The following is a 26,815-nucleotide window of genomic DNA, read 5'->3' on the forward strand; positions in this document are numbered from 1 at the left end:
TTGTGCTTGATGGCACTTATACCTGTTATGACATGGTCAGATTGTTTTTGTTTAGTAAGGCATTGATGTGCTTGTTAATATTGAGGCTGTGGATTACATCTGGGATAGTATACTTTTAACTTTTAACTTTAGTTTAAACTTTAAAATTCTTGATAGTGAGTTCCTAAAAGAGGGAGATGTTGCAAAAAACTCACAAACTTAATGAAGCTTAAGGTGCTTGTAATGAGTTAAATAAAGACAGCTTTGGAATAAACAGAAAGTTAGCCACATATTATATGAAACCCTAGGTTTACAAATTTTTACATTATGTAAGTGAAGCTGGTCTCACAAAATTGATAAAATTAATATTTTAGTCTAAAAAAAATTCACCTGTCTTTTCAGTGCCCCATTTAATATTCTGTCATGCTCATAGTGCTGACTTAAAATTAATATTACAAGCCTTTTTATATGTATAATTAGCAGTGAATAGATAATACTTCCAACAGTGCAGCTTTCACTAGGTTGACACCCACTCAATAAAATAAAATATGAGACACAGTTCTTTCACTTTTTCATACAAAATTATATAAGAATAGTATAGAAGAACCCTGTACTAAAGGGTTGCTAACCAGACCTCCACTCAGAAGTATTACTTTGACAGATGGTCAAAGGTACACTGAACAGAGCCATTCACTTCATAATAATGTGTTTGGGGATAATATGAAAATTATGTAAAATAGCCAAAACATAGTGTGATTTTAACTTGTGAATCTTATTGATGGACTAATTTAAACTATTATATAATTCTCTCATTTTTGTTATATGTTTTGTGACAATCAACTGATAGTACTCTGGCAGACATAGCCATCTGTGTCTGTACATCATTATGTACTTTGGTAGAGGCTAAAGATGGCCAAAATTGATTAAAATGTAACATGTGTGAAATTATTAAATTGTTATTTCACTGTGTATATTTTACGGTTTAAAGTTAAAAAATCATTTGTTGTGAAGGATGAATAGTGTAAATTGTTTTACATTTTGAGAGTATTTCATTAATTCAGTTTATCCTTGCCTATCTTTCATGGACTGGCAAGATAAATCTTATGTACCAGTGATTGTGTAGGATTTTCTGTGTGAGTGAAACATATCACACTTTTTTGAATAATAACATGGGCTCCTGTTTACAGTTTCTGTGCTAGTATCCACATTCAGTTCAAGCATATGCTGTTATTTAATTCCTGGCATTTACATCATCAATTGAATTAACATTTATTTTTGGAAGAGTTTATTGATATAACTAGAAAATATTTGCTTGTTATACTCCATATGTTATCTGATTATTCTCTGCTTATTTTTGGAATTGTAATTGAAAAGTACATTGAAGTACAGTGAGTTGAAATAGAAGTTGTGGCATGCCTTGAGATGTTATTTTTCTGATTTTGTATGAGAAGATGATTGCTTTCTGGGTTGTTGCACTGTGTAGTCTGGCAGAAGTTTACTGATGTTTCAGAGGTGCTTGCTGTCTTCATCTTCAGGGCATTGAGTTAATCTTATATCTCAATACCTATGTTTTTTCGTAAATGAGGGTTTGTTTTTCATGTACTTAGTTTTAAGTGTCTTAGAATTAATGAGAGAATGGGAGAGAATAAATATGTGTATTTGCTTGTTAATTTTATTTCATTAATTATATATTTAATGTACTTTGCAATGGTATAGAATAACAGATATAACTTGCTTTATAATTAGACTGCATTTAATTTTAATTTGGTCCAGGGACATGCTGTACTGGAGGGGATTCTTAGATTTTTGGTACTTTCCAGTAAATGCTGTGATAATTTATCTGCAAACAGACCATGCCATGAATTTTCCCTTAGAGCCTTTGAAGCTGAAGCTTGTTTTACTGATATTGAAGAACTCACTCTGTATGTCAATGAAAACTGAACACTTTTCCGTTATAATAATCAACTTGTTAATGCTGTTTAAGGAAATAATCCTGATTTATTTTGAGAATCATATGAAATGCATAAATACAACATACAGAGTTATTGATTGTTAAAGCAGGTGGTATGTATAGTTATTATTGGGCTTTAATGGGCTAATGAATGTCTGTTTTTTTATATCTTGTTTATTCCTGCATAACAGACTGCATTTTAATGGCATGCTGTTGGGTTAAATCCTGGCATGATAGTAAATAATATTTCATATGGCTAGTCTGTTTTATGAGAAATAAAGATATTAATTTCTGACTGAAGTACAGATGTGTTATGAAGATTTCTGTCTTCTGGGTTGTTGCGCTGTGTAGTCTGGTCAATGTTTACCAATGTTTCTGAGGTCATATTGCCTCCGTCATCAGGGCGATGAATCCCTGATGACGGAGGCAGTATGACATCTGAAACGTTGGTAAACTTCTACCACACTACACTGCGCAACAGCCCAGAAGACAGAAATCTTCATCGCCCTGATGATGGAGGCAGTATGACCTCTGAAACGTTGGTTAACATCTACCAGACTACACAGCGCAACAACCCAGGAGACAGAAATCTTCATACTCATCGCCCTGATGATGGAGGCAGTATGACCTCTGAAACGTTGGTTAACATCGACCAGACTACACAGAGCAACAAACCAGAAGACGGAAATCTTCATACTCACCGCTGTGAAAACCTCAAATCTTATATACAGATATGTTATGCTTAGATTGTGGACTTGTGGATTGTTGCATAACATAATTATGTGGTTTCATAGTGACATTTTGAAGGAATATGCTGCGCCTGTTTTCAGGATTGAATATGAATAAAGCTGAACCTATGTCCCCCTTATGTGACTGTTCTGATTTTTCTTTTTAATTGTTACATATTTTCTGTGACATTTTATTCATGTCATCTTTTGAAAATAAGACATTCGTAAGCCTCTCATTTGTTTACCATTGTTTGACATTTCTAGAAATGGCTCCATGTAACTAGAGTGGTCGCAATTGCGGTTTTGTAGGAGGTTGTTATGTCTACATTGTTCTTGAATTTGTTTTATATATTGCTTATGATTTTGTTGTACACTTGCAGGTTTTAGCATGTCACGCAATCACAAGGATAAGTATGAAAATACCAACCCGCGTCGCGCTCACACCATCATGTCAAGTGAGGATGCAGCTGCTGGAAAGAAATCTCATTGGCCGGAATTGGAGATAACAGGTGAAGATCAATGTTATCCATTTATTATGTTGAATAGCTAAAAAAGAAATAATCCTTTCTCTTCAGTTCCATAATAAAAAGGCACACATTATTCAGTGGTTTTTAGAGCAGCATGTGCACATAGTAGAAGAAAGCTGTTTATAAAGTCAAAGGTAAGTGTGAAAGTATTGTGTATCGTGTGTGTATGGTATTCTGTTTCCACCCGTTGAAATCCTTTATTGGCATATGCAAAATAAAGTGGAAGTCCAGGACAACACAACATATATTTGAAACCAATATTAATATACACACAAGAAAAGTATACATGACGTGGACAAATTTTTGCCAATAGCATTCTTCAGCTTGTTGTTGCTGTTGACTAGCTGTTTCACTTCACACATCTCTTTTACATAATGGAAACTCAACGTAGAACTGACTGCATGTGAGAAGAATAGTGTTGTGGTAGTTAACATTAAACTATGTTTTAAACATTTCTGATGTGCTTATATCTTATTCCCCAGGGACTATTAGAAACTTAAGCCCAAATTTGTGGCATCTTACACACCTGACATCGTTGTACCTGAATGACAACTGCCTTTCACGAATCCCGCCGGACATCTCGAGACTGGTCAACTTACGTACCCTTGACTTGTCCAGTAACAAGCTGCGTAGCCTGCCAGCTGAACTCGGAGAACTCATCTACCTCAGGTAAAGGCGTTGGATGGTTTCATTCTCACAGGAAAATTCATTTATTAAGGTATCTGATGATAAAATTAGGTTATGTAGACATATTGACCCACTGGTATTTAAAAACGTTCTTTGTTGCTACCTTGGTGAGTCTCTTTCAGTCATTATTTACTTAATCTTTAATTATTTGTGCCATCTTACAAGATGAGTGTCATGGTATGTAATGTTCTCCAAAATATTTGTGCCAGATAGTACAGGACAGGTCAGTCAGTAATATAACAACCTGGTGCTGGTTGACAGGGGATTGATTCCTGGCAGGGACAGGAATTTACTTCTCACCAGTATTTCCAGCTTTCTTTGGGGCCAACCCAGACTGTGGAGAATAGTATTATTTTGGACACTGTTAGACATCGAACATCACATCTGTTTCGGTTCCATTTCTGGTTGTGTTTTAAACATAACTGTTTTTTAACCCCAGTAGCTGTAATTAAATTTTTAAATTAAACTGGTGATGGGAAGTCAGTTTCCAAGATGAAACTGGGATTCTTTATGCAGTATTCTAGTCATTAACAAACTTGTCATATTTATGACAACTCCAGAGGGAGAGTACTTATTTAGATGCCTTTAGGGAAAGAGTTGTATTTATGTCAAACAGTCCAAATTTCAATCCCCAAATATTGATACGAGGTGCGATCGGAAAGTTTAAGACTGTGTCAATAGAGGGCGAACCGGATATAGTACAAGCTTCTGCCGCTAGGGGGTGTGACCTACATTCATAGTGAATCAGTGTGCCAGCCGGCATCATCGAATTAGCATTTGTTTCTTAGTTACGGGCGTTTTGGTAGTGCATTACACCGACCCTCCTGCGATTTCAGAATGGCGGATTTTTATGAACAAAGAGTGTGCATCAAATTTTGCCAAAGACTCGCCAAAACGGCTACGGAAACCTATGAAATGCTAAAGCAAGCATTTGGGGAGTCCACAATGGGTCGTGCACAAACTTTTGTGTGGCATTCACGTTTTAAAAATGGCCGAACCTCTGTCGATGATGACGAGCGTTCTGGACGACCATCTTCGAGCACAACGCCTGAAAATGTTACGAAGAATCGGCAGGCCATTCACGAAGATCGACGTCGTACCATCAACGACTTGTGCGACATTGTTGGGATAGGCTATGGGACCTGTCAGCTGATTCTAAAGGAAGAACTCCACATGCGACGCATCATGACAACGCGCCAGCGCACACCGCCCTCAAAGTTCGGCAGTTTTTGGCCTCAAACACCATGGCCGTCATCCCGCACCTTCCTTATTCGCCGGATTTAGCTCCGTGTGACTTCTTCCTCTTCCCAAAGATGAAAATTCAGCTAAAGGGAAGGAGATTTGAGACGATAGAAGTGATTCAGGCAGAATCGCAGATTGTGCTTGACAGGCTGACAAAGAAAGATTTCCAGGGATGCTTCCAGGCTTGGCAGCGGCGCTGGGATCATTGTGTTCACTCCCAGGGGAACTACTTCGAGGATGAATTCAATACCTGAGATAAGTGTACGGGTTTTTATACGCGCAGTCTGGAAACTTTCCGATCGCACCTCGTAACTGCCCTCAGGACTATATGACAGCAGAACCCAGAAGAACACCGTTGACATTTTCACTGCCATGAAAACCTCAAATCTCTGATTAATATTACAGAATGAATTTCATTCTCTTATACTGATATAATATTGTTTATAGGGAACTCCATTTGAACAACAACCATCTTCGGGTTCTCCCATACGAATTGGGAAAGTTATTCCAGCTTCATATATTGGGTCTGCAGGGAAATCCACTTACCAAGGAGATTCTTACATTGTACGGTGAACCCAACGGAACCCACAAACTCCTCACTTATATGCTGGACAACTTGCAAGGTAGGACAAAAGTTTTAATGTAAACAATGATTACAAATCAGTGAGTTTATAGGTTCTTAATTTCTTCTTCTTCTTCTCAAGCTCTACAGTCCACTGTGAACTTTGGCTCCCTACACAATTCCTCTCTAGGCCCGACGATCCTTAGGTACAGAGTGCCAGTTTTTAATTCCTATAATTTTCAAATCTCCTTCTATTTCATCATTCCACCTTTTATGTGGCCTGCCTCTCTTCCTTACTCCTTCCATATTAGTTATCATTATATTTTTTGGCATTCGTTCCTTCCCCATTCTTACAATGTGTCCCTACCATTTCAGTCTTAAAGATTTTGTATCTTTTCAATATTTTCACCTTCTAATATATCCTCTATCTCCTTATTCCTTCTTATTCTCCAGTTTTCTTGTTTCCGTTATGGGGCCATAAATTTTCCTAATTATTTTTCTTTCAAATATTCTAAGGGCATTCATTTTATCAGTGGTCATTGTCCAAGTTTCTGACCCCTAGCTTAAGATAGGTCTTATTAGTGCTTTATACATTTTCATTTTTGTTTTTCTTGACAGAAGTTTAGATCTAAAATGTTTAATATGTGCATAATATTCACAGTTTGCTAACATGATTTTATTATGGATGTCTTCCTTCAATTTATTATCATTAATTACTACTGAACCCAAATATGTAAAATTTTCAATGCCTTCAAAATTAAAATCACCTTTTAGGTTCCTAATTTATAAACGTAAAATTGAAAATGTGTTTTATGTTGTGATTTTAATTTGTTTTGTAGAATAAGATTTAAACAGAAGTTACAATTTTTTAGGGAACCTGCTAAACTTTAAGTGTTCATGATTGTGCTGTGCCTTCATCTGAATATGTTTAAATTACTATACTTTGATAAAAGTCAGTTCTTTGTCAAAACATTATTAGCAAGATAACATAATATTCATCACTGAAAACACTTTTAGAAACTTTCCTGAAATAGGTAATGCATTGAACATGGTTTATATTTTTTCTTTACATGTTATCCTTTGTTACTACATGTCCCTTATTTTTAATACATACTATCTCATTTCCATTTTGCAAATAATAGATGAATTGAACGTTGATATTTTTTGCTGTCTACACTGCTATATTTATTTGAAGAATTTCATGGGAACATTTAACATGAAAATCTGTGTTCTGTAAAAAAGAAGAGATGAAGCAACAGAATTATCTGTTTTTGAAATTAATTTTTCATTCATTGTGCTATTTCTGCTGGTACAATATCATCTTTTCTTATTTATTATGCAGTTATCTTGTGTTGCTAAAATTAATGATTGTTTCAAAGTTCTTGTAAATATCTGTCATGCGAAATATGGCAAAGGGACCTGGTAGTTTAAATACTACATACATCTTGCAGTCTTGTATGATGTTTTCAATTTTTTATTTCCAGTGATGGAATGTAAATGGAAGTGTGCTTATTGGCTTGAAAAGAATTTTTTTTCCCCAAAGGGATTTATTTTGCCTGGTCTTATGTAGTAATACAGAGCTCTTCTAAACTTTTTCATGAATAAATTTAAGTACAAATTTGTTGAAGGGAATACCCATGTAGCCACATTATTTCAAACTTCGAATGCACGTCATGCATTTCGCGTTACCGCACCTGGTTGTCGGAATCGATTGTTATATGACCTCGATTGATGTGATTTTATTTGTCGTTTTCAACATCGATATCGACATCATCGATTGCCAATCACCATGTTGAAGAATCGTATCGCTGTAATTACGTTCCAGGTAGTTGCAAGGTAAACAAAGAGATGGCGCTGAAGTTGCTATTTGTTGTTGCTGCTCCTCCTTAGTACAAAGCTGTGTTGTTGTATGAAACTCGTAGCGTGTTTTGTGAAAACAAAAAGTGGTTGTTAAATATGTTGAATACGTACTCATTAAAGTTATTTTTAAAAAAATGTTGGCAGCGGTGGGATTCGAACCCACGTCCTTTCGGACTGGTGCCTAAAACCAGCGCCTTAGACCACTCGGCCACGCTACCGTGTTGTGGAAGTTGGCGTTGAAAGTGTTTATATTAGAAAGGAAAGTATCTAAACGTGATCAAAAGAATGACAAGGTTCTTCTTTGTCCGATTTCAAAATAAAAATTGTGTTTTCAACGATTCTAAATGAGCGAAGAGTTGGAGATTATCGATGCTGTTTGTTTGGATAAGTCGTTAACTGACGTATAAAAGAGCGGTCCCTCCAGCAGGTTGGTTGATTAATAACATCGCTCACATTCAGTGTTAGAATAGTAAACCTACCGCGTGTTCATGTTAATTTTCTTCCTTTGGATGAAATTGGTCTGCTCATAACCCTGTTCTCTAATCTGTGTTCGTTTGCAGAGTCAAAGGCCAAGTTTCATGCCCAATTGACACAGCGGACAAAATTGTAGTTTTGTGTATATTGATGTCTAATAACGTACAGTATTTTAATTTTCGCATCACAAAGGACACGAATCATCTGTAAAGTTGTATAGTGAATGTTCTGGCATGACACTATAGAACGTAGTTGTGAATATCATATGTAGAAGCGTATTTGCAAAGAATTTTGAAGTAACACGGTAATGCTATTTGATGCTTCGCGTATTTGGGAGATACCGGTTTTGAATTTCGATTGGGAGAGGTTTCCTTATTTACTCATTTCCTCTATGCCGTTTCCGGGGTAGTGCCACTAATACATCTACATCTTTCGCTGCTTGCCTTTCACAATATGGCTCCCATTTGTCATCCTACGTTATGCAAAATCATTAGCAGATACAGCATCGTTCAGTAACATAAACAGTGACCGACCATCTGCTTTGGTGCGGATCGATTTTTCATGACGGCAGTAGATGTGCCTACAGGATTATAAAGCTTGTTCCATCAGCTGTCGTTCATCCCATCTTTTCCTGGGACGATCTTTAACGATTGCTAATTTTAGTATCGTTTTTCTGCATTGTTTCAACGTGATTTTAATTTTCCATATGATCGCGTTTACCACTGTTGTAGTAAATGAAGCATATATCCATAATGATAATTTTGGTAACTTAATGAGAAGGACGTATTAGCAAACAGTGCCCTACTTCGAGTGTTAGTCGATACATTTTGACGTTGCAGGGGATTGGGGGTCCGTCTTTTTTCTTCCTTTGTAATAAGTAGCTAAAAATTACCATGAATAATTCCTTCGAAATTGAGTCAACGGTAATCGTTACAGAAGCAGCTCTTATTAGCATTAATATTTCCATGCATTATGGATCCTGTCCAAGTGACATCCCATGTGTAATTATTTTTGACTGTAATAACTTATTCTGCAGCTGGTAATTTTCTTACGACTTCGCGGCAGTAGTGTCTGACTCTGAGAGTAGCCTACTGGCTCAGTGTATTGGCATGTTGATGATAGTTTTCGTCTATTAGTTTATTAACGATTCTGTGTTAACTGCAGAGTTTCAACAGCCTGGAATACGAAATATGGTTTGTTGGAATGTGGATTGAACCGTGTTTCAAGGTGGTGAGCCATAACTGACTAGGAAGAATTGGTGGAAACCATAGTTAGTATTCCACCTGTAATGCAATATAAAAACCCGCTGATGTGTAGAATAGTGAATAATTTATTTTGTTGCAAAATGTGATATGTTTATTTATTTAATTATGCATATTCGATTGCTTAGTTTATGTAAGTCTAGCGTTGAATGGTAGGATGATTTGTAACAAATGATGTGGAAGTAAGCGACGGTGGTTTATTTTGATGTATTATCTCAGCATGTGCATGGAGGGACTAAGGCAAATCACGAATAACCTCAGGTTAACCGCGCTCTATCCCCATGTTCGAAGCCCGTTATGTCGTGGTCGAGTGATTAGCACTCATACTTAATATTTGATGGGTTTTGGGTTCAAATTTTGGCGTGGGGACAAACCATTCTAATAACAGGGACAGTTTAACTTTACATTCATAAGTTGTGGAAACAAGAAATGTGTTTCTCTTTGTAGTAAATTAGAATTGATGATTACAACGATTATGCAGAGTAGAGACTTTTTTGAGGATACTTGTGAACTGTTGGGATGTAAGTAGTAGTTATTATAATTAAATATTGCAGTACGTTCAGAAATCCTTTTGCATCTCACAAGTTGTGAAACTCCTACACAAATTGTCGCCAGTAGTAAGTTACTTAGTGTTCGAGTTATAAAGAAGTGACTTAATTAATTGTGATGTTCGTAGAGTAGACGTTAACTGCGACAGATTTGCTGCCTGCTGATGAGATCTTTGACGCACGAAGTCCACTACACATTAAAATTCAGTCCGTACCGTAAAGAAAACGCGTCTTCATTACAAATATCATTTGGTTAATGTTACTTAGATAATCTGCTGCTGTGTGACACATTGTAGGCAGAATCAAGATTTTCTTAACGTAAAAGCAGGTGGTAGATATAGTTACCACTGTTTTAACTATTAAAGCGATTTGGGAGGACGCAGTGAGTATAATGACTATGAGCTGGATAACCGGATTTTTATTCTGGGTAGGGATTATTCTCTTTGCCACTGCTCTGAGGCCCACCTTGTCTAGATTCCAAAGGGTGTTAGAGGCAAGACGGTCGGAGCGTATCCTGTAACTTCATTCTATTTATGTACTCATGGCATTTAAGTAACCATTTAAACGTACAATATAAATTACCTTTTACTTAAGCCCAGCTACAAAGATATATGTATAAGATTAGTAAATAAGCAATTCTATAATTAAAGTAAGGTTTATTTTAAGAGAAGTCCCCGTAAAGGTAGGACGTTCTCGTTTTGTCTATGCCGTTGAAATTTCAGCGGGTATAACCTACTACGTTTTAAAGAACTTTGACCTGATGTGCGTAATTTGCGTATTGTGAAGTTAAAATATATTCTAAACCACAGGTCTGTACGGAATTCGTTGATGCATTTAGCATTAAGGGGTTTTTAACATTCGTAATTTTCATGCCTTTTTCTGTCAGTTACGTTTATGTAACTGTAGGATTCCTGTGAATGAAGCTAAGCGTAAAAGAATCGTGATCGTGTTCCAACGAGTGGACATATTTCGTGTTAGAAGAGACTTGAACTTAAGGAAAATGTTTTCTTGATTGTAATCTCGCAGAGAATGTGACAACGATAAAGTGTTGTATACATACACCGGTTTATAAGTCCGTTATCTAGATACTGCTTAACATACAGGCAAGGGCTTATGGGAGCACGTAAACTGGTTCATGCAAAGTGTGGAACCGAGTTTAAAAGGTAGCTTCAAGCTGGATATAGTCGGAATTCCAATTAGAAGGGTTGCAGTTATAATTAATATGGTCGCAATAAGCGGTAGACGCCCATAAGCAACGAATGTACAGCCGACTCGGTTTGTGACAGTGGAACACTAGCGATAAATGAAAACGCGGGGTGAGGGGGTTAAGTGTGGACACAAAAAGAGACCGTGATATAGGTAAAGTTCCTGGTGTTTGATTAGGCACCACGTAATGCAGTTCACGTTGTCTTAATGTGTTCGTCGTATCTGTGAAGAATCTGACAAAGTGTCCAGGAGTTGACATGCGTTAGATAAGGCGCATAATTATAGTCTCTCTGTTTTACGCATGTGCGTGTAGAATGCTTAATGGTAAATTAGTTGTGGACGTGAAAAGTTGATGTAAGTACTGTGGTGTTTTCGATGTCAGCCGGTAGCTTAAGGCAGAGGAAATGAAAATACGACATTTGGTTTTGTAATCGCCGACTCTTACTTCGGTGAAGGTACACAACAGATTTAAAAGAAGTTCGTATGATGAAACATTCGCCGGTATTATGTAGGGTTTTGTTATATGGTGGCGTTGAAATGTTTATTCTTTCCGTCGTAGCTTTTAACGTGAAATTGTGCAAACGTTATGTATAACAGAGGTTTCTCAAACATGAAAGACAGGAAGATATTTACGAACGTATCTTAGAAATAGGATTTGAGGTTCTCACGGCGGTGAGTATGAAGATGCCAGTCGTCTGGGTTGCAGCGTCTTGTAGTCTGGCAGATGTTCACCTTTTTAGAGGTTCTTGCTGTCTCCACGATCAGGGCGGTGAATGAGGCTTACATATCGCAACTTCTACCACACTACACGGCTCTAAAACGTAGAAGACAGCCTATTTAGCATGTTGCATGTTATTATGCTAATAATTTCAAAATACCTGACAGTAATAGTTATATAAAGTAACCAACTGAAAAGAGGAAAGTTCGAATTGAGAATCAAATTTCTCTCTTTCTGTGGACTCGTAGGTTCATCGCCATTCCCACAAGTTCCAGCACATGGTGTGTTCTGTGCGAAATGACTCCACTCGTTTCCACCTTCGAAAAGACCAATTTTGAACTTTTAATTCCTTCTACGTTTAGGTCTTCCAAGTGGTCTCTTTCTTTCAGGCTTACCGACGTATTAAAATGCTTTGTGTCCTCATTGATAGTTGGGTCGCACTTCTGTCACGTCTTAAGTTTAAGATAACCTTTTGTTGGTTTCGTGCTACGTGGCTTTAAATCGTATCAACGTTTTTTTATTATTTCTTTTGAAAAGCAAGGTTATATATAGTCTTCATTCTACGTTGTGGTTGTACACTGCATTGTCACGAATTGCGTAGTGCAGAATGTTGAATGTAAAACAGAAATCTCATGGTCAAACCAGTCATAACGTTACATTCCGATTGTGTGTTCAATATTCAGGCACGCGACTGCAACAAATAAGTCGAATAGGTTGAAGGTCGCATTCTACAGCCCTTCCGTTTCCCTCCACCTTATTCAGATTGCTAAATAATTTTTGGGGCGAAAGTGTGTAAAATTTAAAAATTAGTGTACATACCGTTCGCCGTGGTTGACTGTTTAGCACTACTGTAGCGTGCGTATTCGGAAGGTCCCGGATTCAAATCCAAGTCCATAGACCGGCCATCTAGACTCAGATTTTTAATGGTCTTCCTCAGTTTCTCCGGGCCGGTGTTGTGCTTTAAATTATGGAGACCTCTTTCTTCCACGCCTTTTCCGATCAATCATTCGTTAGTCATGATATCAGTCGACGCTGTAACTTTGATGGTTGGTAAGGACTTATGTCAAAATTAATTTTTGTTGACTTAATCCCTTCTTGCCGAGTTCCAGAGATAGATGTATAAGATAAGCGGTTGAAACCGTCGTTAAATCAGATAATCAAGAAAAATAAATTTATTCTTAAACGATTTTGTCGTGTTTAACGTCTGTGTAAATTATAATTTATCGCTCATATGTTTTCATCAGCGTCATATTTGAGAAATACATTTAATGAAATTCCATCACTTGCGGCTTTTAATATCGATACATTTCTTTTAACTGGACGTAAGCCAGGCGAGATTAGATAATATAAAATACTTCTGTTGTTTATTGTAATTTGATTTCTATTTGTTGTGTACTGCCATTTTATTCGACGTCGAAAATCGGAAGCCATTTTCAATCAGAAACACAGCGAGGACATTTGGTAACGTTTCTCTTTGCTTGCTGGGGCGACAAGTGTCCTAAAATATTTGTTCTTGTTGGTTTGAATATGAAACGATTTATGTGATTTCCTGCTAAAGTGGAATTTCGTTCTTGAAAAAGAATGAGATAGGAAGGCAAAAAAAGTAGGTATTGAGGGAAGTTAAAAGTGTAACGTAACCTTTATAACGAATTTCATGCAAGAAGAGCGCCACAGAATTATTTTTGTATCACGGTACGAGATCCGGTTTAGAAGCTACGTACAGTAAGTTTAGTTTGTTCGAAGAAATCTCTCATCAACCAGCCAGTCGCGGCGGCAGCTAGTTGTCTCACCTGAATTCAGATTTGGGTTAGCGGCAACCAGAGAGCTTCTAGTAGCGACGTGAGAGACGAAGGAAGTACTGGAGGGGGGAGGAGGCCCTCGTAAAGTTGGCGAGCCATCAAGTGTACAGCCGCTAGTCGAGTATAGACTTGTCAGCAGTTAGTGTGAACCGAAGTGTTGTCGAGTGAACGTCGATGAGTCGGACCGGTATATCAAACTAGAAACACGTGGACTGCAGCAATGTGAACTACAATTAGCGAAGGTGCAAGGCGGTTGGAGCTGATGGGGTGTGGGCACGCACGTTTACAAACGTCCGTAGTGAGCTGCTTTAAAATTTTCTTTCAGAGTGAAAGAAAAGTCATTGCAAATCGCCAATTGCGCTTCGTTTGATTCTTTCGCACTTGCTTGAATCGACGTCATTGGGTATGTGAATTTCGTTGACTGACGTTTTCTAGTTTTTAATATTGTTGATAAACCGATCCCAGAAGTATGGGGTGAACAAGTAGAAACTTCCGCATGTATTTTCGAGCTTGACTGCTCGGCGAGGAGTGTTCTTTAGTGATGTGGGGTTTGGTTCGCCTTTTCTGTGTGTTGTCAATGTAGTTGAAATTCAGATCTTAAAGCAGTGTACAATGAGCCCTGCTTTTCAGGGCAACCTAGAAGTGGAACGTTATATAGGGAGCTATCTGATATCTTCCTCTGTGAGAGTGAATAACATTAGTGCTAAAAATAACTCCGGTAACCAAAATAACTTGAACTACAAGGGCAAGAAAGTGGTGGATTCTGGAGGAAATCGAATCGTTAAGCAGCAGACAAGAGTGCTGAATCATCGCTTAGGTGGTGGTAACTGTCAGGATCATCAACTCGGCGCTTCAGGTTTTCCTTCACCTGGCAGTCTGCTTCCCTTGTGTGAATGTGGCGGCTTAAAATTCGGAGGTGCCCGCTATGGGTCACCGGGCCCAACCACCGGAGTCGGCGGGAGCTGGGCTGGATTACCCCTCATTTCAATGGCACCACCAAACTCCAGAAGAAACCGTAATAATTCCACGTCATCCAATGGAAGTGTTAATAATGGAAATCGGAATTCTGCTACAGTCGTGGCGAATGCAAATTGTGGAAGAAACGGGACTGTGGAGGGGGACCATGGTTCTCAGCAGTCCCGAACGCCTTTATCCCGTTTGGCAATTCATACTCACGGTGCCCCTTTGATACTGGCTGGAAGATGTACTGCCAGCGGTCGAAAGAATAATGTAAATCACAGCAGAGCACCTCCGTTGCGACAGTTTCGAGGCGGTGATGTCGCTGTCAGGAGGAGTAATAGTGTGAGAGATACTCGCGACATTGGTGGCCCCGGTAGTTGTGCAAATGGCAGTAATAGCAGCACCCCAAACAGCGATTGCTTAAGTGTGGCGAGTGATGAAAGTTCGGGTCACTCAGAGAACAGCCTACCGCGGATCATCAAACCGCGCAAACGAAGAAAGAAAGACCGCAAACCGCCTCCTACAACAACCACTTCACCTTCCGATACAGCCATTTCTTCCACGCCTAACGAACTAAAGAATTCCAGTGTAGAATCCCCTAGTATTGTTACCCTCAAGCCTTATGTACCCTTATGTTATGAGTTGTACGACAGTGGGCACTGGATTGGAAATCGCCAGAGTTCAACCGAACAGGACCCGGAACGAAGGATTAAACTGTGGGAAATCGAGAAGGGCCACTCGTTTAATCTGTCTAACGGAAATGACACTCAAGGAGATGACGAGTACGTTTCTCAGACCTCCGAGGATGACAACCAAGAACCAAAGCTACACCATAACTTCGACGATGTTGAGGAAGATGAAGAGGGATTGCATGTGGATAATGGGGCATTATTCCCGTATCCGTTTCCTCCAATTCTTTGCCAGTGCCGATACTGCGATCCATCAGGTCTGATATGGGACGTGGACCAGCATTGTTACTCGCCTTTTCTGACTCCCCCTCCGCCCAACTCCGAAAATAAGAGTACGTCATATTCCAAGTCGCCGTTTGAAAACATTCCACTGTTCTTTACCCCACCGCTAACCGAAGTTCGAAGTTTCGACTTCTTCAACAAGGATATACGGTCCACTCCCTCACCATCATTGTTTTTGTCAGAAAATGATCATTCGTCTGTTCTGCGTCGAAGTTGGAGTGAGCCACTGCCGTCTTCTTCTTTTTGTGGTGAAAGTTTCGGTAGTAATAACGAAAGCTCGCGAGGAAATTTTGGAATAATTGGTCATGGAAGAGTACGTGATGATGCGAACGTTACTGAATCGCGACATACGAAGGGATGCGAATTTCAGAATGCCTCAACTGCATCTCCTGCAAACACGATGTCATTGACGACGTCGCAAAGTTTGGAGGTATCAACAGAAATCGTGACGTCACCGAACGGCCACAGGGATATTGAGATCAAATTCTACTCATCTTCACCGCCAATAGGATCGACGACTATGGTGCCCGCTGGAGTATTAAAAGACCATTCTGATGCGAGTGTTTGTGATGCGAGCAAGATTTCGTTGTCCTCTCCTCCGGAAGTAGAAGTTGGTCCCCAGGATGATGTAAACGTGAAGGAGAATACCCAACAGGAAAATGGTGAAAGTAGTGTGAATGCACAGGCAGGAAACGTCAAAGAGGATGGTTCTGTCAACTACAGACAAGGTGTTGCACAGTGTGATTCTGGAGATAACGTGTGGGCTGGTGATCTTAAAACATGTGATAACAAAGACGGACGTAATGTTTCTGATCGTTGTTTTTGTGAACAAAGTGCCAAAACGCTGGGTGAAGAAGTAGACCAGCTTTGTTTACACGCAGAAGAATAAGTTAAATGTCTGCAGTTAACCACAGTACTTGACTGAAACCATACATTGTGCACTTTGGTAACAGTTAAAATATACATAGGCCTTTTATATAAGTTTATTATGTATCAGTTCTTGTCTCTACAAGTAGTGATAACCTACATAAGCTTGGACTGGACTGTACTTATTAGAAAGTGGAATATAGTTATGCACATTAGGCTGTAAACAACCTTATTCGTGGAACGAGGTTAACCTTGTTTGAAGTATCAAGTCGAGGAGTTCTTGGACGTATCAGAGAGTTGTCGGATTTAAATTATATGCAAGTGTTCAAGTTTTATCCTTGGGGCAGTTGCTTTGATTTGTGATAACTTACGTGTCAATTGATACAAGGATTATCGATTATCAAGACACAAGACTTTCTTTTCATCTCATATGTGAAATATAAAAAAATAATGTAAACGTTTTTCTTTCTGCTTTTTTCACATTCAAGGTGTGGTCACTTGGGACAGGATGTGGGTTTGGGGGTTTTTGGTAATTGGCATGGTCTATCAACTTTTTAAACATGTACCTTCGTAGGGACATTTTGTGATAGAGGGACAGCTTGGGGTTTTGCAGCTGGAGCTGTGGTAATGTATTTTCTTTGAATATTAACATTATATTTTGCTTTTTGATCACTTTTTCTTTGGTGATGTTAGGTAGATCCTGTTAGCTGTTTTGTTAATTTTAAAATAGAGGATGCGCTATTTGTGAACATAGGTGGTTTTATAGTTGCTGCTGTAAGTTTCTGTACCAAACTGAATGAAACTGCAAACCATGATTAATCATTTACAGTGTTTTGGTCTGCCGTTTATATCATTTTGCTGTTATGTTATCGAAAGGACAGACAATCTATGATTAGACTTTTATTTTATCGTTTACAATCTATTATCATTTGTTACAAATGAAATGAGTAAGATAACATCCGCCTATCTATCACGTTACTTATTAGACTTGCAACTTTGTAACCATCTATGTGAAAAAAATAAGTCTAGAATACAATATACAGTCAACAACGTCAGATAACAGTATTTAATTACCTAAATTATAAAATCATTAAATTTAATAAAAAAGTACTTAGTGTAAACAAATGTAATTTCTTATTTGAGAAAAATGTGTTTGCATTTTAATACTGTTAACTGAATTCGTGTTTTAATTTATTTTTCAAGAAGTCAGAGATGTTTTAATTGAACTGCACAATCAGTTTTTCGAAGAACAATTCATGCTTATAATACCTCAGTCTGGAAGCTTTCCATACATTTGGTTCTACTTTAACTGCGTAAAATTTACAGCGATTTATTAATGTTTCTTAATTCTCTGATATTACGTTTTGGATGATTTGTAGTCGAATGTTCATATCTATTGTGACCGTGGTCGTTTGCAGTTGTTACAGTAGTGAATTCTCGGAGGCCACGATGTGCGTGATAAATGGTTGTGATTGGGGAAGCAAGGAATGCATACAGCATTTTTGGTTGGAATATGTCTTGGAAAATGTCCATTTATATGGCGGAGTATTAGATGGGAGGATAATGTTAAGATGAATATTTGGTAGACTTGGAATCTCGTTCAGTGGCGTGATTTGTGTTGGTATCTTGAAATTTCGGGTGTTGCTATAAGGTTGTTGTTAGTGAACGTGGTTGATGCGGTTTGGCAGATCATGAGTTACCTACTGGACATAACGAGAATTGAGATTCACACGGCGATGAATATGTCCATGTTGATCGTCTGGGTAGTAACTCTTGTGGACTTGTAGGTAAATATTGTCTCCGTCATCAGCTGAAGTCCACACAGCGTTAAAACTCCGGAAACCAGTATCTACACATGCTTGAATGTGTTTACCGATAATGTAATGTTACTTTATACTATAAATATGGTTGCTACAGATGCAGTTTTAATCAGCTTACGCTGACATTAATGATGTACCACAGGTAAATAATTTACAGATAAGAATGCTGTTTAGTTAATCCAGTACTCACTGTGTTTTGTAAACTCATTGACCAAGGTTCTTAACTACACAGCTAAAAATGACAAACAGTGCATGCTGTTCCAACCATAAATTTCACTCTAAATTGTCTTGATTGAATCTTATTTATAATGGAAAGCTTTCGGGACTGATGATATTTTAACCATTTTTCCTGTGAAATGTTAATATTACACTATTAAAATTGCGATCTCACACGTACAAATATTATTTATGTTGAACAGTTCTATGAATGATTGCTGTACATTATTTCAAAGAACACTGTTTCCATGCTGTTGCGTAACGGCAAGTAACAAATTATTTTTAATGTAACTTTCATGTTTTGTTAATATCTAATTTGTGGTTTATTGGACAGTTGCACCAACACTTCGACTTGTAAGTCGTTACGTTTTGTTATATTTTATTTCTTTGTGGTTGGTGGAATCGGCCATTATACTGCTGTCGTTCATGTAATTATGTAGCCAGTACACATATACATTTTTATAAAGCTTTTAGTTAGGTAATCATATTTCACTTTAATTTAATTTCTTCTTATGTAGCGTCACTGTGATTTTTATTAAAAGATATTTGTATCTTTAAAAATAGCCTTTTGTTGCAGCCCGAGATTTGCGTGCTGTAATATCTTCTGTTGAATTATTTGGTAGCTGTACTGATGTATTTTCTCAAGAAAAACAATTTTAACATTGATATTTTATGTTTTAATATAGATGTGAATTAAATAAACTTGTACATACACTTCTCATGCAGCACACGAACATCAAAAATAGTAGGTTCAGGTCATGGGCATACATCGATCATAATTTTCGTTCGTTGCGGTCATGTGAAAAGAAGTGCATTTACTCATTGTGAAGGCATAGTCCTTTAAATTCACTTAAAGAGATGATTTTAAACTGATGTATTAATCAGTATTATTCGTTGTTTTGGTTACGCACATGTGCGTTGTGCCGTGCTGTGTAAACTTCTTATGAAATAAAACAGATTTGTATCACAACAACTCTAAGTGTGAATTGAGCAAGCTCTGTTTCGAGTTATTTTGTGGTTTCACAACCACTTAATTTGAATTAAGTTAGCTTACAGTTTATTTCCTATACCAAATTAAGAAGAAAACAGTTGCATGTACAGTTATAACTATAACCAGTGTAACTTTGTAAATGAATTGCGTTCATAGAATGTGGTTGTAAAAATATTTTTACAACCCTTGAAGTGTAGAATTCTAGGTTTTGTATGAAATGCACTGTCACGTCAAGAGTATACGTACAGGTCTTTTTTTCACGTAAACCTTTAATTTGTAGTATAGTATTGTCATGCCGATTACAAGACTTCTTTAACGCAAATGGTCTGGTGTTACAAACCCAACTTATCCTACTTCTAAACAAAGCCTTAAGTTGAAAATAGTTGTCTACTGTTTTATTGCGATGTGTGGTATTGTAGAACTTTACTGAGTTTCAGAGGCACTTTCTGCCTCCATCATCAGGTCATCCCCCGATAAACTTCCATTACATTACACGGCGATACAATCCAGAAGATAACCATCTTCATAATGGCCGCCATGAAAACCTGAAATCTTACAGAACTTTAATTTGTATATAGTACAAGTGCAGAATCCGCGGGTTGAGAATCGTGGTTCGTGTTCACGACGATTTGGAAACTTGGGAATTGAATCAGTGCTGCACGCTTATTTTTAAGATCACTTAACGCATGAAACTTGTTTTCCGTGATGTTGAACCACGAAGCAACGACGGGATCTACTAGTTCTGGTCTACTGTAATACGGTTGTAGCATTAACTAGGTTAGTTGAAACGGAATCTGATGCAGAAGGCATTTGAACGGAGTAGAGATACCAACTTTGTCTTACGCCAACTTCAGTACAGTTTCACCTTAGTTGTTCTATGCTGAAATAAAACATGAAAGATCAAGTAAAGACACTGGAGGCTAAATCCGTGTCATCATTCTAACTAGTGATTGGTTTGTCACGAATCGTGCGCCGTCTAATTTTCTTTCAGGACCATGGCAAAACAAGTTAAAATGAAATATACAGATGTAATCAGATTAATATTTCTATAACAGAACGAATTGTAGTCTTTGAAATTTTTGTGAAGTAGAAGCTCCATTTACCTGAAACGGTTAAAAGCAAATTCTCAGGCAACTTTTAATGTGGAACACACATACCACATTTAATCGAAATCAGCTGAGTGTTGGAGTAGAAATGAATTAAGTTATCAAGTCTGTCTAAAACAAATTACAGATGGCGAAGCAAGATTTATTGGTCTCATACCTCCACCTTCTGCGTTACAGCCGTTTATTTACTTATTTATTTATTTATTCATCCATCTCGGTGTTTTACTCTTCTATTTACATTTCGAATTAACCCAGTGATCTGTTGTATGCTCTTAGCTTATTCACTAAGTGATTTAATGCACATTCTAATTACCTCCTTGAACCAGTCAGAAGTAGTTTTATTCGTTTCTATTGTATCCTTACTACCGGAGAGGAAATGCTGACAGAACGCTTAGATAGACGAATACGGTCTCACTGTAATGGCCTATTTGATTTTCGCTGTGCCCAGGGAACTCCTGAAAACTAGTTATTTCCCCGAATATCGGGGTCTTCATCGGGTAATGACTGCGGATGTTTTCCAGTGACTGCTAGAACTTTTACGTCCGCAGCTGTGGAGGAGGAAGATCGGCCAATGTTTACGCCTTGCGATTTCTTATACAGAGTGTCCCAAAAAGATGTGTACATATCATAATAAGGAATATTAACGTTGTTATCGGTCTTCGTGTGTGTGTGTGTTTACCGAATACATGGGCGGTGGTCATTTTGAACACCTACACTAGATTAGTTAATTCATTAAGTGCCAGTGCTGACGTATGTAATATCTTAGTTTATTAAAATGTGTTTAATTTATTTATTGAATGTGTGTTTACATCTTTTTTGGGACAACCTTTATTCTCTACCAGTTAACAGACATGTAAAAAATTCTTGCGTGGAAATGAAGAGATTGGCGCAAGATAGGCGAAAATGGAGGACCACATCAAACCAGTCGAAAGACTGATGACAAACAAACAAGCAAACAATGTAGTTGATCCCTGCTCTGTAGAGTTCAGCTTTTTTTAAGGGTGTATATATAAGCTATAGAATTTTTCTTATTTTATTATTTGTTTATTTTACGCCGCGGTCAGTATTTGAGGCTTTCACGTCGAATAGCCAGATTATTGATGAGCATTGTTCAGTTTAAGTTTCTATCTTGGCATTTACTTGGAGGATCAGAGGAAAACCACGAAAGACCTGTCAGGATAACTGACCTCCGGATCGAGACTTAAACCCGAACCTCCGAAATACGAAGCAGGAGTGCAAAATACTCGTAAATACAGTGCGTCCGCTGATAAAGTTGAACGAAACTATCACCACCCGGCTCCCAGTTGGACCTGAATACTCACCGCCAAACGCTACAAGGTTTTCCCGACACGTGTTTATCGCTCAATAAAACAATAATAATAATATCAACTCTCCTGAAGTCGGGAAGTGACAGTTACGTTTAACTTCATGAGTGAACGCATTGTGTGAAGTGGAGAAGCTATTGAACGCCGCGTAATATGATTTCGATAGTGCAGGTAACTTCCGCTGTGTGAACAAAAAGCTGTTCACACAGGCGCGAGTGTTTCCTCTGCCCTTGTATAGTTAGAAGGATGATTCCGGCTCATAACCATTCCGTAATTCCTCAATAACAAGAAACTTTTGGCTAGACACTTGCAAAGTAACTTTACTGATTGATTTAACTTTGTTGTTCTCCTTGGAAGGGACCTCGCGTTTTGCATGTTACGCTCATGGCACAGCAGTTTATTCTTCGACCTAGTTTTTTTTCTAAGACGATAAAATTTATTTTTCCCATTTATGGCAACGCTGTTTTGCTAGCTGCCGCCATGCCTGATTGTCTGGGCTGTTTATGCTTACTCATTGTACATACGATATTAACAAGAGTTTCATTTTGAAACATATGGTTCCAGTGTGTTTGGTAATCTTGCACCGTTATAAAAATTGAGCATTATTCTGAACTTGGTCTTCATGTTGTTGGTCATATAACGTGGTCGTTTGTGGACCTTATGGCTCTGTTACAATGTGCCGGAATTCCTATTACTGACACCCTGCGCAAGACATTCAAGATCGCAAGTGGAACGAAGATGATGCCTTGAAACTAACTAGAATGAACATACATTTCACGACATTTTCTGCTTCTGTGAATTTCTGTAATTTAATAGGATTTGAGGTTCTCACGGCGGTGAGTACGAAGATGCCCGTCTTCTGGGTTTTAACTTCGGCAAGCTTTTATCAGACCACACGGCGCTACTGACCGGAAGACATGCATTTTCATTTCTGTCATTGTTTCCACAGTGTCGCTGTGTTGCGATTTTGGTATTTTTCAACACACGGAGAAAATAAAGTGTTTGTTAAGAAATCGTCTGTGCCATGCACATTTATTTTTCGTTCACTTTCCTTAAGCTTTAACGTCTTATTATATTCCATTTTTGCATAATCCATTATATTTAATTATAAATTATTTAAATACAACAATGGGTATACTAATTACACCTCTGTCATTAGCTACAAAACAACACTTGAATGTTTTCTTATACGGCATATCAGGGAAGAGATCTTGAAGATATTCTGAATTTCGTACAAAACACGTCCCGGCACGTCAGTACCACGACCATACTATACACGTGGTAGATGTGAGTGAAAAGCTTCACGGTTCAAACACTTTGGTATTAATTGAAAAGGCAGGATGTACCCTGGGGTATGTCTCAGGGCGGAGACGAAGTCAACGAATCCTTGCCACTGCCTGCGGTCGAATGTCGGTCCTCGAGCCCGTAACCGTCTACTTGCTGCCAGAGCTGTTACGGTCGATACAAGGTCTCGTGTGAAAGAAAGGACATTATAGTTCTGATACTTTGTTTTGAAATTAAGTTTGAAGGTTCATAAACTAGGTCACAGTACACTTGAGAGAGTGGTCGCGATTGTAGGATTGTCAGCGTTGGTCTTTATTTCGGAGTAATTACTTTTATAGAGTTGTACTTAGTGTTTTCAAAAAGATTAACTGAATCATGTTATTAGTGAGAAAATATTTTATTCTGTGTAAATATTTTTGATTCGGTGGTCCTTATCTTAAGAAATAAATACATTCGTGGCACGTGCTAATTACTGGCGATTTCCTTCGGACGCGGTCTAATTTACTTAAGGCAAGAGTAAAATTAGAATTTTCGGCATTGGATCCCAATAGTATTTAATTGCCCAGACCTGTAGTTTTAGAATCATGATCTAGGATAATCACTAGTTTTTCTGTTTTCCTAGTAGGTTTTATATTAGATAGAATATACAGGGTGATTCAAAAGGTTAGGGCCAAACTGAAGGAGCGTTTAGAGGGACTCAGAGAGAACAACTTTCGAATAGGAATCCATGTCCTCCAAAGTTATCCTGAGTCATCGAGGCCATTGAAGTTAGGGACGTCTGATAACATACCGCTGAAATAATCTTACTTTGCTATTCTCCTACTAGCTTAATTTTGAATCACACGTATCCCGGGCGTTTGATAGGGAGAGGAGTGCCGGTTGAACGGCCAGTCCGCTCCCCAGACTTGACACCTCTTGATTACTACTTTTGGGGGCACGTAAAGAGCCTCGTTTATGAGACACCGGTGGACGATCCAGAACAACTTTTGGCCAGAATACTTGCTGCATCTGACGTGGTCCGTGAAACTCCTGGGGTATTTGAAAGGGTGCGCCAGAGTTTCGTTCGCCGATGCAATGCCTGCATTGAATGTGGAGGACGCCACTTTGAACACCTGTTCTAAATGTGGTTTGTAAGATTGCTAATGTAATCCTTGTACATTAATAAAAAACAAATTGAAGCTAGTTGGAGAATAGCAAAGTACGATTATTTCAATGGCCTCGACTGACTCAGGATAACTTCGGAGGACATGGATTCCTATTCGAAAGTTGTTCTCTCCTAGTCCCTCTATACGCTCCTTCAGTTTGGCCCTAACATTTTTAATCACCGTGTATATGCTGGAAGAAACGAAAATTAACAGGGATGCAGTCTACTGATTCAATTAAAGTGCTTTATAATGACAGTTTGAACCAAGTACATCACATATTTTCAGTGGCTTGTTAGTAGTAATTCCGCATAAACTCCTGTTAACAACTTAAAGCTCAATGATTACTATGTGTAGCACGTACTTTAACATTTAATACTTCTGCATTTTGCTCGCAGATTGTTTAATTAGTTTCGGATGCTCTTCACGAGGAACATCGATTATTTTCTTAAACATCAATCTGTTGAACTTTGTAATAGAGACGTGTCGTGTTTTCTTTGCCTTAAATGGTGGAGTTCATTTTGAGATATAGATCTGTGTTAGTTTTATGTCGGATAATGCTGTAATGGAACACAGTTCGAGACAACACATTAGTACACACGTGTTCCACATGTGAGTGGCAACATTAATACCATCGTCCATCCATTCCTATTGGGCAATGTCAAAGGTTTAACATATAAATCGTTCGGTGTCTGTTTTGAAGGTTGGCCGCTATCATCAGTCTTCTGTTTTTCAGCCTCGACACGTACACTTAGCAGTTGAATAGGTGTTGTTAAACAGTCCGTTAGAAAGGCGGCTTTCCTTGTGTAGCTGTTTAGTACATAAAGTTAACCTCACAGTCTCTTATTAAGCTCGTTCGCCTCGAACTGTGGTGAGACTGAACAAATAAGGCAGTAATTGATACGGTATCCATCTGGTAGCCGTATGAGCGTCTGGCTGCTAGTAAAAGTTTTGTTTCTGTTGGAGGCTTATAAAAACTTATCGTAGTTACAAGAAGGAAACTTGCACCGGACAGTTTTTAAATCTCGTTTCAGGAAGAAAACAGTGTTAGGATTCGCGCTTAACCAACTGTCTGCTGCAGGTGTTCGCAACCCATGGGCCGCATGCGGATCGCCGATGTGTTATTTGCGGCCTGCGTACAATTTTTATAATACTATACCAGGATAAATGATGGAAATCGAATAAATTAACAAAAGTTTTGTTAAATAGGATTTGAGGTTTTCACTGTGGCGTGTATGATGATGGTTGTCTTTTGGGTTGTAGCGCCGTGTATTCTCCGGTAGAAGTTTACCGACGCTTCAGAAGTTGTAGTGACTCCATCACTCATCTCACTGATGATGGAGGCAGCATGCATGAACGTCGACACATTCAGCCATGATACATTTATATATAAAAAGTAACATGTTATGTGTACATCTTTTATGAATTTTATATTTAAGGTTCTCATTGCGCCGAAAATGTCGATTTCTGGTCTTCTGTGTTATGACTTACTTATTTAATAAGTGGTTAACATCCCTTCAGATGAACGAATCGCCTCCATTTCTTTTTTAATTAGAAACAGAATGGAGTTTTTTATTACAGAATAATCTGTGCTATTGTCACAGCGTCATTTAATAATATACAATTAAATGCGGTCTTCATGAACTACACAGTAAGCCAGAGGCACAGTCCATAAGATCTTATTGTATTATTCTTAGTCGCCAGATACCTTTTGTCTTTTAGCTTTATAAAAAGATCTCATTAACTATTCTTTTCAGGTATATTCTAAACACATATTCATGCCATTTGATTTTGTTCTCTCGTTCCATAAATGCATCCTTCATGTACGTATCACAAATAACATCTTTAGACTAATATCTCCAAAGAAGTAGCGATGGTCGGAATTTTCTGTTGTCCCCTTCATTATCATTATCAGCAGCAACGGCATTGTCATCATCAAGCATGATACAAATGCGATTTCATTGTAGAGGGAGAAAGATTGGACTCTTGCCATGTCACGTTCAACTTCCACAAAAGAAGCTGGTTGTTGTTTGAATTGTGCCATCTAAGTTCTTGAATAGCATATAGAACGTATGCGACGTCTCGATTCGATGGTATGGATCGTAACCGATGACTTTTTCTCCCATACGTGTAGTATTCGCCTACCAATTGCTTTGTTATTGCATAACTGGCATTTTATTCTTGCCTGCATGTAAAACCGCTACAAGGCTGAATAAGCGTTTATACAAGACAATAAATCGATTGCTTTGTCTCATGTCATAATATCATCGAGAGAACATTGTTATTTCGAGTTGCGTAAAACTACGAAAATGGAACACATCAGCTTCTGTGTGATGTTGCTTTGTTTGTCGAAACACAGAAATCATCAAACGATAGTCAGCAGGCTGGTCAGAAGGCGCAGAATATGTCCGTATGTCGTCATCGGAATGCAAGGTAGATTATGGTTAAAGTTAACCAATAAATTCTTCGAATAATATGGTAATGTTCAAAAGACTTACTTGTGAACGACGGTAACAATTAACAGTTATTTTGGCGAAAAAAGTTAATAACAGATTAATTTCTGGTAATGCTTGCTACCGTGTAGTTGAAA

The 26,815-nt window shown here is 38.1% G+C and overlaps 2 protein-coding genes and 1 non-coding gene across 4 annotated transcripts in view; 2 read left to right on the plus strand and 1 right to left on the minus strand.

Moving 5' to 3' along the window:
- Nucleotides 1-26,815, plus strand: part of twin (CCR4-NOT transcription complex subunit 6-like twin) — a 181,076-nt gene that overhangs the window by 702 nt on the left and 153,559 nt on the right. For both annotated transcript variants that reach the window (XM_022060198.2, XM_022060199.2), the window contains exons 2-4: nt 3,039-3,167; nt 3,668-3,854; nt 5,562-5,737. In XM_022060198.2, the coding sequence (XP_021915890.1) occupies nt 3,047-3,167; nt 3,668-3,854; nt 5,562-5,737 (484 nt within the window). In that variant the 5' untranslated portion in view covers nt 3,039-3,046. The remainder of the gene's footprint in view (nt 1-3,038; nt 3,168-3,667; nt 3,855-5,561; nt 5,738-26,815) is intronic.
- Nucleotides 7,675-7,754, minus strand: TRNAL-UAG (transfer RNA leucine (anticodon UAG)). Its single transcript has one exon. It is a non-coding gene; the product is annotated as a tRNA-Leu (tRNA).
- Nucleotides 13,542-19,350, plus strand: LOC147872798 (uncharacterized). The gene has a single exon (XM_087355247.1). The coding sequence runs from the start codon at nt 14,156-14,158 to the stop codon at nt 16,361-16,363; it is 2,208 nt and encodes a 735-aa protein (XP_087211373.1). The 5' UTR covers nt 13,542-14,155; the 3' UTR covers nt 16,364-19,350.

Source organism: Zootermopsis nevadensis, unplaced genomic scaffold, assembly GCF_977971745.1.
Source record: "Zootermopsis nevadensis isolate Lab colony 2312 unplaced genomic scaffold, Znev_1.0 Znev_ptg000024l, whole genome shotgun sequence".
NCBI lineage: Eukaryota > Metazoa > Arthropoda > Insecta > Blattodea > Termopsidae > Zootermopsis > Zootermopsis nevadensis.

Coding starts and splice junctions, on each gene's coding strand:
- LOC147872798 (XM_087355247.1), top strand. CDS start 14,156: ATGAGCCCTGCTTTTCAGGGCAACCTAGAAGTGGAACGTTATATAGGG.